At 40.0% G+C, this 13,324-nt stretch overlaps 1 protein-coding gene across 1 annotated transcript in view; it reads left to right on the top strand.

The window, feature by feature from the left end:
• Positions 1–1,988: 1,988 nt before the first annotated feature.
• Positions 1,989–13,324, top strand: part of GALNT7 (polypeptide N-acetylgalactosaminyltransferase 7) — a 91,448-nt gene continuing 80,112 nt past the window's right edge. Inside the window, exon 1 of the mRNA XM_069855782.1 lies at positions 1,989–2,794. Within this exon, the coding sequence (XP_069711883.1) occupies positions 2,777–2,794 (18 nt within the window). The 5' untranslated portion in view covers positions 1,989–2,776. The remainder of the gene's footprint in view (positions 2,795–13,324) is intronic.

The following is a 13,324-nucleotide window of genomic DNA, read 5'->3' as shown; positions in this document are numbered from 1 at the left end:
AAAAAAAACCCTCAAACCACACCAGAAATTCCCAGCACCACTGGTTCTTCTTCTGTCTACAACTAATAAGATATAAAATACATCATCTTCCTAAAGAGGATTAGCTTACTGGAAGTGGGTACCTGTACTGCAGATGTTTAGGAGTCATATAGTGGAATAGCAAGAGTCAATCAATCATCTTCAAGGACTAGGGAAGGAAGAGTTGCTCATTATTAGTTGCCTATTATTTTATTAAACTTTAAAGGAATTATTTTTCTTTTCTTATTTGCATTTCTTTACTTCAAGTCCTATAGATATATTTCAGCTCTTCACTGCTGTACCTCTACCATAAAACTTTCTAATCTAAATTAGTTAGTTAAATTTATCCCTGACCCCCACTACATATGGCAGTGTGGCAGAACTTACTTGGACATAATCTAATTTTCATCTGTTCAGGCAGCTTTCTGAGGCAACAGTTAAAATGAAAGTTACTTCTGAAGACCTTTGAATGTCAAAAGTAGCCAAAATAATAAAAACATAAGCACATAGTGAAAATATGTACCTATTCTTATCTAACGAGCTTAAAAAGGTGTTGTAGTCAAATGCAAGCTGCAGGCATCCCCAGCTGCAAAAGGAAAGAAAAACTGTTGCTTTCCACCTAAGCTTACCACCTAAACTCTTCAAAACAAATTCTTTACAGGTGGTTCCACTGAGCAAACCTTGGTAAATATAATTGTAGAATGATGATAAATTGAAATGGTGATTACAAAAAAAAATAAAAATGAGGGGGATTTTATGCATAACAAAACCTCCTATTAATCCCTAATCAGGCTGGAGTCTTTAATGTTACAGGCACTGCCTTTGGCAAGGAAACTACTAGGAATAAAAAAACCAGTTATTAAAAGAACAATAAAGTGCTTTAGCTACATCAAAATTAGGCATTAGTTTTAACATAGCCTAAAGTTAAACACAGTAAAACAATAGAGGATTCTCCCATTTGCATCACCTGAAGTTCACAGCCTGAGGAAAGCACCATGTATAAAAGAAACCAGAGCACCTTATGTGAATTGTATATCAATTATATAATTACGTATGATAATATCAGGTGCAAGCCTTCAAGGCAAGAGCTTCTGCAGGAAGGACATATCAGGAGAGTAATAAGACCTGAAACAGGGAGAAAAAGAAGGGACTGTATCATGTTCTGAAATGAGTGGCTTGCCCTTGCTTGCAGACACAGGCAATGGGCAGGAATTACACAGCAGTTACTGGTGCACGTTTACCAACTCAGGACAGAGCACTTTAGCATGAGAAGAGGGACAAGGAGGCTGAGTGGGTTTCTGCTTTGACGCTTCGTTTACTTCAAGGCTGCCATGTTGCCATACTTACTCCTCCTGATCTGGAAGCAGAGGAGCATCCAAACCTAGCTCCAACCTCCTCACTTCCCTCCCTCCTCTGCAATGCCTCTGGATGGGTAAGGGCGAAGGCAGCTTGTGATACTCCAGGATGGGAAGATCTGTGTCCATGAGGGAGACTGCTCCACCAGGGGAGGTAAGCTGCAGCTACAAGATCCCAGCCTTCATATACAGCTCCATATTACCAGCAGCTCTTTAGAAGCACTCGCAGAGTGCAGCTGCCCACCACCTGAATTTCCATCATGAAAAGCCTGTGACAACACCAGCTCATGTAGTTGCTCCTTGGATTAGCTGCCTGTCAGCTCAAAGGTGGCACCTACATCCCCACTTCTCTGACTGGTCGTTCCCTGCACCAGTCAGGTGTGTTGCCTGTCTTGGTAACGCTATGAGCTGTGGTCAACAAACTGCTCCAGCTGGGTGGGAATAATATCCACTTGTGTACTCATAGTCAGTGGCACAGTATGCTCCTTGGTTTGGAAGAGGGATTATAGTGACCTCTTCAGCTGGAAGTCTTGGGGAGTGGAAGCAGAAAAGGGGGTCTGGTGGGGTGTTTGAGTTTGGATTACTCTAGTTACACTCTTTTTGGATTTTGAAGTAAAGTGGAAAAAGAAATTAGGATTTTTTTTTCCTTCGACCTAAGTGATTCTTAAATGACCTTCACCACTGTCTTAGTAAAACGTGTCTCCTGATTTAGAACTTAAAAGCTTCTACTTCAAGAAAATGCCAGGGTAAACCTTCATTCTGGCAGGGAGGATTAAAACTGACAGGAAAAAGGAAATTAGTTCCCAACAGGCAGACAAACAAATGGGGAAGAGTTTAGAAAGCACAGCCAGGAGACTAACTCCAGCAGCAGTAGTACGTGCAAGGTAGTCACTCATAGCCCTTTGCCAAAGAAGTTAGCTCAGTAGCTACTGCCTGACCTACTAGAAGATGGATACTATATCCAAATTACTTGGTGATCCTTATCCCCTCAGTGCTTCCCAGAACCCAAATTGAGAACAGGAAGCCAGTCATCTGTGGGCAATCCTGTGGAGTGTCTCCTTAGGCCATCTCATACACTTCAGGCGGCCCAGGAGAGTCCATGCTGGCACCAGCAGCAGCATTGGGACAGAAGGTTTAGTCAGTGGGGAACTGCTGTCACCCATACCTCCCAGCTTCTCACTAATCCCACACAGCCACAGACCATGCCAAAGGGTATGTAAAGCCTTTACAGATTCAATCTCAGGTTTTTTTGAGCTGTTTTGCTTCAGGGGCTCCTGTTTGCACCTCGTGATGGGTGACCAGCTGTGGCTCCACCATTTTCATGCCAAGACGCCTGCATTTGCAGCTTTCTAAGATACGACCCTGTCTCTCCAAGAACTGGGACACACAACTGATAGGAGACCATGCCAACCCAAAATCAGGTCAGTGACTAAATTATTTGCTGTTGGCAAGTCAAGTGTCAGTGCCATAAGGGAGCTTATGATGTCATTTGCAGTTGTTGCTTGGACCTGAGAACAAGAATTGTCTATTTAACTGTTTCTGAAATAGCAGAAGGATGGGAAGGAAAAGGTGAGGAGGTAGGGGTTGGTAGGAAGACAAAATTACAATGTGATCCACTGAGAATACAGATGGTTTTTGCTACTATAAGCTTATGAAAGTGGTACAAATGAGTGACACTGGAAGACTGGAACACAGGTCTTGAATTACTGTGGACACAGGACTATAAAAATTCATGGCAAGCTGCATTTGCTGGTTTCAGGGGTTTTTTTATTTTAAACAGTATGCTACAAAATTAAGATCTGTGGCCCTGACCTTTTAGGAGTTCTAACCTGCATTTCAAGGCCCCAGCTCAAGAAATTACAGCCTGCCATATCTGCAGACTGGCCACTTGGCAAGGATGACAGTGTGATGTGTGCCCTGCTAAGCAAAGGCAAAATGGCATTTCTTGCCATCCCACCTGGCTGTCAGCATGCCCAATGTTATTTGTGTCACTGCTGTACTCACTGCCATTTCTAAGATAAGAAGACACTTTTTCTGCAGCGTAGGCAATACCAGCAGTCTCTTAGGCTGACAGGCAACATGGTATGGACTAGGTGAGCTACAGATGGAAAAAAGGTAGCTTTCTGTGTATTAACTGGCAACATATCTAGTGAAATACGATGCTGTGTTGCAGGTTAGCAAATATTTCTCATATAGTTCCTGTGTTTGTATAATTTGAAGAGAGTTTGGTACTTTGTCAAAAGCTTTGAATGCAATGTCCTGCCTCTTCCCTCTTTCTGACATAACTTTTGTATTACGAAATGCAAAGTACTTTAAGAGCTACCACATTCCAGCTTCCAGTAAATTAAAAGCAAAACCAGAAATGCCATGTCCTCCATGCAGGCTACTTTTGGTATAGGGCATGTTGATGAACTTTTCTTCTATGCAAAAATTTTTTATATTGCATCAGTCTTCCATCTCACCCATTACTGAGATCTTCAGCTAGGTCACTCTTTAAAGGCTGTGGTGATTCCCAGGACAGACTTGTCGATGCATATGTGAAGAAATTAAGAATGCTTTTGCCATGGATAATGTCTATAGTATATTCAGTTCCCCTTAGAGACAGTAAACCTAGAGTAAAATAGTTCCTCTTTTAAAGCACGTATGCTTTAAAAGCAAGTTAAACTAAATATTTTTCTATTATTTGCCTGCCACAATATTCTTTATTTGGTATCTAAGCACAATGGTTGGCGTATGCAAATATTATAGCTCATGTTTTAAGAAATCATAAATGTTATATCAGTAATAAAGAAAACACTTTGCATTTCAGATGAAGAGACAAAAATATATCACAAAATATTTATTCTACCCAGAACAGAAGCAATTTTCAGGCAATTTAGCAGTTATTAAGGCTTTTTTTGCCAGTATGTGTATACAGTTTACGCTTACAGATTTAATTTAAATAAGGTATTGATTTGTGTGTTAAGTAATGTTCTTTTAGTAAAGGATTAGAATTTGACTGGCTCGTATCTTTGAATTTGTATTCTTCTAAAAGCAGTAGTGATTTAGATCTGAGTTTTTATAGCATGTGGCATGTAAAGCATATTTAAGTTCTGGCAGAATTTTTTAGACTTTTTTTAATAGATCATAGTCTTTATTTGCTTTTCTGGAGAGGGTTTCCATTAGCTTGCAAGTGTTCTACTTTTAAGCTAGGTCAAAAACCCAACCCCTTTGCCTTTAGTAGTTTAGTGGTCTTAGACCATTCACCAAACAGGAACATTTTCATTGAGAATGGATCTTAGTCCTTATCTTTCTCTCTGACTCTCAAAAAAAACCCCTCCCCAGGCCATTTATTTTTTATAAAGATAATGTAGAGGTAATGACAAGTGAGGAGAGGAAGTGGCAGGGTGTAAGACAGGATAGAAAGAGCCCAGTTAAAGAATAACCCTTGGGCAGACTCTTGCAATCCATTGGCCTTGCTGTGTTGCATTAGCAGAGTGAACTGGCACAAAGGAGTTTTGTATTGCTGTTGTTACGTGGTCCCAAAACTGTATTGCAGGCCCCTCTTTAAGCTTTATTGGTTGTAATGCAACAGCTGTGTATGAGGACCAAATACAAGCTTACTTGCACGGAGATTTTTCTGTAAATGAAGTCAAACCCCAGCAAAGGTGCTTGGGCTCCGCAGTGCCGGACGGTTTGTGAATCTGCAGCTGCTCATGTGGTGGGGGCAAGGAGACCACTAGTTCCTAAGGAAATACAGTTTACAATGAGAATACTTATTGTGGCTTGGCTTCTCTCCAACAAGATGGAACTGAAGGAGAATAATAATAGGAAACCATTGCATGGTTTGGTGTCACACATACAAAAACTTGACAGTAATATTTGGTTTCTGCGAACAAAAAAATGTTATTTTGTCTGAACAGCAGAGGCAAGGAGGACCTTGCCACCAGCACAGGCAAAATTCTCAAGAGTTAAACATTTCTCGGCAGTTTTAAATATTTAAGGGTTTTTTTCTGCCTTTTGTAAATTAAGAACACAATGTGCTTAACAGGAAAGGAAATTTTAATACCACACGCTTTTCAAAGGGACACAGGATATTGCATTGGCTCAGCAGAGAGGCAAAGGGGGAGCTCAAGTGCGGATGCCAGGTCTCCATGAAGATGCAGGGTCTGCTCTGGACATGGCAGGAGCAGGAGGATGCCACTATCTCCCTTGTGGAAAGGCTATCCTAACTCCCTATGCAGGGAATGCCACCACCCACCATGCTGAAGCCCACACTCTCAGACAATGGTGATGTTAACTCAGCATAGAAGAGATCCCAAAATAGTCCATTTGAGTTACGAAATTCACCAAAGAAGTAATGTCCTCTATAAAGCGCAGAGCTACCTATCTGCAGCAAAGGATGTCATGTCAGATAATCCAGGCAGTATATGTATACTGAAGGCTTCACCTAATTTCCATTTTACTTGTGGTAGCGATGCCTGAGAAGAAATTCCTCAAACTTGTTGACTGGAGCAGGGGCCCTGGCTCCCACTGCCATAGCAACAGAAGTCCTCCCTGCTGACAAAGCCAGCCAAGTTCAGGAAAGGTCACCAGAAACCTTTAGAAAGCCCAGGAAGCTTTATCCTCAAAGAAAGAGGAAAAGGCATGACACTGAAGATGGAAAGACAAAACAGTTTGCCAGTGGCAAGCATCCAGAATTCACTGTTCACAAATTAGCTCATAAAGTATATTCTTAATGTGTTTGCATTGACTTTAGGGCTATTTGAGTTCTCGGTCAGTTTTTGGGGAGAGCGATAGGGTGTGGGGAGCAAGGATGGGAAGATTGCATTTTTCTTTAGTTGTCATGGCTAGAAGCTATTCATACAGTTGCAAGGACTGAGGCCCTATGGAAAAAGCCTTAGTAGCAAGAGCTGGCATCAAAAATGGGAAAAATATCCTCCTTTTGGTGTGTTTTCTGCCCTTTCCTGCTCTAGCACTTGGCAGAGCGGATTTAAAATGTGGCAGGCTGCTTTTGGGGATGCTAGTTACAGTGCCAGGTCTGGGGTTGTCAGACACAGCTTAGTCCTACTGCTTATAACAGGCTGAATTTGTGGGAATTGCTGTGTCCATCTACCAGGTCCACACAGGATCATCCTCTGGCTGGAAACCTTTTAAAGAATTACAATCTTTTATGCACCCTGACACCCTTGAGGCTGTATATGACTGCAGTTCACTCTTGCATGCTTAAAACATTTGTGTAACAATTCCTTAAATCCATATAAACCATAACTGAATATCTGATGACAAGTATTTTGAGAAGAAAAGCTTTTTTCCCCCCAAAGGTGAATTAAGACTGCTAGGGTAAATACAGGGAAGAGACTGAATGCACAGCAGCAAACACAGCCTGGCTCACTGACCTGAAATGCTGCATTAACCAGGGAACAAAAGCCTGACTCTGGTCTCCTTTCTTTTGCCTCTCCCAAATTGGCTATGCCAAGTAACCTCACTGGGCAAGCAAAACAAAGCAAAAAAAAAAAAACCCAAAAAAAAACCAAAACAAAAAAACCCCATGCATCTGCTATCTCTCTGTATTTATAGATGATAAACTACAGGGTGCTGGACAGGAACATGTATTGAGGATTCAGCCTACATCCACAATACTGTAGCTTCCTCTGTTCCCAGTGCATGCACATAGATGACTCTGAATGCAGGAAACTTTTTCTTCAAAAGCATTTTAAAATGCCTATAAAACACACCGGGATGTTAAAGTTGTATTACTAAGAAGTTACAGATTAAATAAATAATTATAAGAGCATAATTGTTACAAATAGAACGTAGATAAGAATGAAGCCTTCTAAACATCTTAACATGTGGAAATACCCAACAGTCTTAACTTTTCTTTATGCTTTTTCTTTTTAACTGTCATTCACTTCCCTGGAGGTGTTCAAGGCCAGGTTGGATGGGGCCTTGGGCAGCCTAATCTGGTGTGAGGTGTCCCTGCCCATGGCAGGGGAGATGGAATTAGATGATCTTTAAGGTCCCTTCCAATTCAAACCACTCTACGATTCAGTTGTTCATGTCTGCCTGTAATGCATGTTATTCTTGTAACCCTAACTTTGTCCAGTGTCTTTAAAAAGTCTGCAGCTAACAGTTTTGATCTTTTTTCCTGCAGGGTTCAGTTAAATCCAATTAGTGGGTAGTGTCTTAATTATGGAAAATATATACACTTACACAGCTTTCAACAGTGTGAAGAACAGACCTTGCACAAGGCTTAGTAACTTGGTCATGAAATTATAACTTAAGCATGTGTGTAACTTTACAATAATAGGATCATCCCAAAGTCACTATTCCATAATCCCTGAGGATAGGGGAGGGCAAGTGAGGCTATGTGTGGAAACTATATGTGTGCTAGACAGATTTTTTTCTTTCTCCTCTCCTTTCCAGAAGACTTGCATAGTAACTATGCTTCACATAGCTCATTATTAATGGAATCAGCAAGTTAATAAAAAAGCTGCCAATGAGGCAAAAACTTGGAACTCAAAATGTGATCTGCAGAGGAAGCAGCAGAATAATATGCTTTTTTTCAATGCTAAATGCTTCAGCACATGCTTCAATTAGCACTGAAGAAAATAACAGGATAAGAGCTGGTTTAGTTGTGCCAGGAAAGGTAGGTGAAAGAGTTAAAAAAAACAATAATCCATGACTGTGCCCTGGTTCCCATCAAGGAGTGCTAAGCTTGGCTTTAAGACTGATGGCTGGCCCGCAGCACCCAGGGAAAGCACAGCAGCAGGCATGATCGGAGTGCTGGGATTATCTCAGACAATGCAAATAATCCAGGAGCAAGAGTCGTAATCAGTGAAGCCAACCCACTTTGTTTGGCACAGCCAGCCACGTGGCATGCTGGCATACCTGTGCTATGGCATCAGTAGGAAAGTGAACAAAGGCATCCAAGCTTAGGCTCAGGAAACCCAACCCAAATTGCCGAGTTAAGCATACTGCAGGTGACAATTAGATGCTAGATTAGATTTGTAATAATACAAAGTATAGCAGACTATGTCAGGAACAAATGTGGTTGCCAGTCAGCTTGCAAAACCCAAGAATTTTAGATTAAGATTTTAGGCATTGCTAATTTGAAAAATATGGCACATGGGTCTACCATTTTGGATTGGATGGAAACTTTACATCAGGTCTCTACACGTTGCTGCCTCTTATTGGTGGAAATGTTGGTTGTGCAAAGGAAGAGAATGAATCTCCTTTTAAAGGAATGCCTACTGCAAAGATCTGACGCATACAAATGCTAAGTGCACACTGGAGGCAAGTTGAAAAAAACTGCAGAGCATACCAGCTGCTGCTAAAGATGACACACCCTTAGGTTATAAAGTTGAACATTAAGGTTATATGTTCACAAGATCTTCAGGCACAGCAAGTATCTTGGAAGAAAAAGAGTAACTATGCTGTAACAGATGCATGCTCTGAGCACAGTGTTTACAAGACAGCAGCACAAAGAAACTGATTTTTAAAAAATCTTTTTACTTTAAAGAGCAAATCTTTAAAGCAGTGCAAGGGAATCATGCACACAAATCTCATTATTCTGAAAGCTGCTTAGAAACTTTAGCCCTTAGAGTCAACATACCACAACGCATTCAGAAGTACAATCTCAAAGACTTACAAATGCTTCTAACAATTAGCTAATTAAAAAAAAAAACTGAAAAAAAAGTAGGATTTAAAGGGAAAGAATTACAGAGGGGTTATACATTAAGAAGGAGGTAATTGAAAGCGGATTGAGAGGCATACAGTAGGAAATAGATGTGGCTAAGGCATTTGCAAGATTAGTTGAAGAAAAGTCTAGTAAAACTGGAAGTGGGAAGTCAAGTGAATATTCTTTGATGTATTTGAAGCTGCGTGATTTACACTTATTCAGCTTCTGGCCTGCGGACCTTAAGAATGATCGGGTAAAAATACTGATGAAAGCTTATTAAAATACAAGTAGAAAAAGTAGTATATCATATTCGATGCACAAAAGGTACTTATATGTTCAGAGATGAAATATCCAGTTAATGGTACTGAACAGCTGCAGCTATTTCAGCCTAAGGGTTCTTGGAAGTTAAGCAACTGAACAGTAATGGAAGCTGCGACTTGCTATGCAAGCTGGTTGTTGAAAACAAAAATTTTCACAGGACTTATGACTACTTTAGAGGTGGATTGTGAGTGTGAAACTCATTTTCAAATGTGTCCTTAAATAACCAGGATGATATGAATGTTCAAACTTGGGGCTGGGGGGGAAGCAGCTCTGGCATGCAAAGGATAAAGACTCTAATTAGTGCAGATACACCTTGTGAAATTCCTGTGGGATTTTGTATCTATAGAAAACATATTGAAACTTCCAGGTAAGTAAGTTGTATCTCAACTTCTTCCAGGATTAAGAGACTGTAAGTACGTGCACCATCCTGTAGGCACTCTGGTAATAGACTGGACTAGTATGTGCTAGTCACTGAGCAAACATGAGACAAAGATACACAACAGAGGTTGTACAAAGCGAAAATACAGCAAAGAAAGATAAATAAAGAGCTGAACTAGGTGAACCAGGTCTGCAAAGCAGTACCCGAACTTTGTACTTCCTTGCTGTGCTCCAGTCCTCCTAGGATCTTTTTGCATTTTGCATACCGAAATTTCAAAACCAGAAGGCAGGGGAACTTCTGTCCTGACGTTAAGCAGCTTCATTTCTATGAGGACTTTTACTTAATTTTCATTGCTTTGATGAGCCAGTGGCATGTTCAGAGCACTGTCAGAGTTAAGGAAAAACAGACAAACACTGAGAGACTCATGGTCATAAAAATAAACACTTTTGGCAGGATACATAAAATCATATATTGAATTTGAAACTTGAAATCACAGAAGAATGAAGAAAAACGGATGCTAAGGATTGTAGGACAGATCAATTTACACAATTGCATTCTTTAGCAATATAATAAATGCAATAGGAAGGTGCTGCAGATCTGAGATAACCAGCAATGGACACCAGATCTTTATCCTGTTAAAAAAAAAAAAAAAAAACAAACCCACAAAAAAAACCCTGAAAAAGCAACATCTCTACTTGAGTACAAAACTCATGAGGATGATCATCCCCAGAACCCCTGAGCTTATGTTTGGTGCGAAGTTGGGTCTGTTCAGACAACTGTGAAAATTTGCGAGCCTGATTTATGCCCTCTCCTTAGAGTCCTGGTGTTGCCACACTTAATACAAGGACTGTTGTAACAAAAGCATGTGCTGCTGTGCAGAGGTGATGTACCACAAAGTCATGAACTAGCACAGCGCACAGGTACTTGTTAAAGACTTTGCCCATCCGAAGTTCTTGAACAGTGAGAGGTGCTTACTGAATGCATCTGCCTATTCTTTGGCTTTTATGTTAGGTCCCAGGATTCATCATCAGGAGGCTGGTATTACCTTGAAGGGCTGAAGGCTTATTTGATTACTGTGGCAAATCTGATGACTTGTTTGATCACTTCTCCCACCCTGCAAGCAGCACGGAGAAGGCTGTGACATGAGAAGCTTTAAAAAGGTCTGGCTTTTTCTTAGTCTATGTAGTGTGTGTAGATACTGATGGCATCGCTGTTCTTCTCTATGCACCATGGGGCAGGATGAAACACTTGCCTTCATAATGGAGATTAGTGCAGGTACTTGAATGGGGAGAATCATTTAACTTTACCCAGATAGTTGACCATGAAACTGGAAATCCTAGTATCAAGGTTGGAGCCTGATGAGCAGTTCTGTAGTATAAAACAATTTTTTTGGTTTTTTTTTTTTTGAGGAAGAGAAAAGAATGACAGACAAACAAAAGGGCAGTAGCAGGAAACAAAAGATTTAGTGAAAGATTTGAATGATCAGAGAGGACGCAATTATCAGATGAAGCAATTTCTAGGGGGCCTAAAATGAACTATTTTATTTTTAAACAACAATTCAAGCTGTGCAGCCACTCATAAAAACAAAAAACTCTTTTTAAGATAATTGCATGCATTTTACATGTACTATATGCACTTACTCTTTTAGAGAGTGAAAGTTATTCATCGCTCCTGCTTAAGTTAACAGCAAAGCAATAGCTACTTGTTCCCTTGACTTCTGTATTACAAGTCAAATTATGCCTAACAGTCTAAAATCCAGATTCTTGAATGGAAAGAATTCTTAAGTTAACTTGATTAAGTGTTTTTGAATAACAATTTTGTGTTCTTCTGCTGTGTTTGGGCCAATAACACAGCATTTAGAGCCTTTTTAATACACACAAATAACTCCCCTTCTCAATGGCTACCTATCTCTGTCTCGTCAAGCTGAGGTGGAAACAATAGTTAACTCCAAGAACCATAACTTTCACTAATAGTCTACAGCCTGCTTAGATACCCAAGGCTGATGAATTTGAGAGGCTGGTCAGAAAAAAAGTAATGGAAATTTAATAGACTAGTGGGCATTCTACGTGATCGGGAATGGTGGGATTAGAGAGTTTTTTGTTGTCTTCATATTGCTACCATCACCACAGTTTGCACAATGCTTGAACAGAGTGATGAAGCACACGATGGGATAATATCACTAGTGCAAAAGGACAAATATGCTATAATCTCTCAGTAACTGGACTTTGGTATCTTACTTAATACATACCATCAGGAAGCCCATCATCCATCAGTTCTGAATTTAGCTGCATGACCAGAATCCATGCGGAGCCTACCTGCCTTAGGGCACACTGTTGTGGCACATGCTTTTAAGACTCTGAGATACAGCCAGAAATGTAGGCCACAATGAAAGACATGGGAGTCCCCCTCCTATGGCAATGTCTAGAATCATAGTAGGAGAACCTGGTAGAAGAGCAATGTGAATTGTGATGGCTTACATTAACTTGGAATATTATTAACATCACATCACTAGACTGAATGTGGTTTTTTTAACCCATCAAAATGACCTATCCGTGATTTGGCACTTTCACAGCATTGACTATGTATGTGACACATCTGTATGTACTTTTGCTGCAGGTACACTCATCCTATGTCTAATAAAATCTGCTTTCCTTCTTCTAATGTGAGCTAAAATGTAACTTCTAAAAAACAGCATGTAGATGTAAGGCATATTAATGCAGGTATCGGTTGATCCACAACTGCACATTTGAAAGGCAGATAAATCTTAATTCAGGCAAAACTCATGGTTGATACCAATTTGAATGTTTCTCAAGTGAAATTAAAAGAAAAAAAAAGGGGGTTTATATGGATTTCTTAATATGTTGGTATCAAGCATTTATGAATAGCATTTCCTGCTCTAGTAATCAACTTGCATAGGAAAGGAAAACAACTGTGAAAAATCTACATCTTATTTACATTTGTAATATTGTGTAATTCTGAAGGTATCTGTAGAAGCATTTAAATGAGGATTTGGACAAAAGTGCTATACCAAATGCAGTGGAAAACCTTTTGATGTTTAAATAAAGGAGATTGTAAGGGCATCATTGGAAAAGCTGAGGGTGGGGTTTAAAAGCAAACCTTGTCCCCTACAAAAATGTCTGTGGTATCCTTGGCCGATGTTTTAAGTGCATTTTAACAGATCTCCAATAACAGGTATTTCTTGTTCTGCAGCTAATAAGTTGTCTTCTAGTACTTTGTCATCAGGTATAAAAAAAAAAATCATCTGACTTTCTGCATACTAGATGAATGCATGTTTATCAAGCATTGATTTTAAAAGTCACAACACTGCCCTCAGGATGCAAACGTAGTACTTCTTGAGACTCTGAGAGCCTTGCATAATTGCACATAAATTTAGCATTGCTAATTAATGCTTTATTTTTAGTACTGTGATTCAGTGCATCACTATTGTGATGTACAGAACATGAAAGCAGTGCATCCTTAGTTCAGCAACTGCACTGGATTATTTCTTTACTTGACACCGTTGTGTACCCACAGCTCCACAGTGGCAGCTCATCTTGATTTAAGCACCTCCCCAAGCTGATGACTGTATTT

The sequence above is a fragment of the Phaenicophaeus curvirostris genome, chromosome 4, assembly GCF_032191515.1.
Source record: "Phaenicophaeus curvirostris isolate KB17595 chromosome 4, BPBGC_Pcur_1.0, whole genome shotgun sequence".
Classification (NCBI taxonomy): domain Eukaryota; kingdom Metazoa; phylum Chordata; class Aves; order Cuculiformes; family Cuculidae; genus Phaenicophaeus; species Phaenicophaeus curvirostris.
The sequence above is the reverse complement of the archived record's forward strand: the minus strand, read 5'-3'. Positions and strand labels throughout refer to the sequence as shown.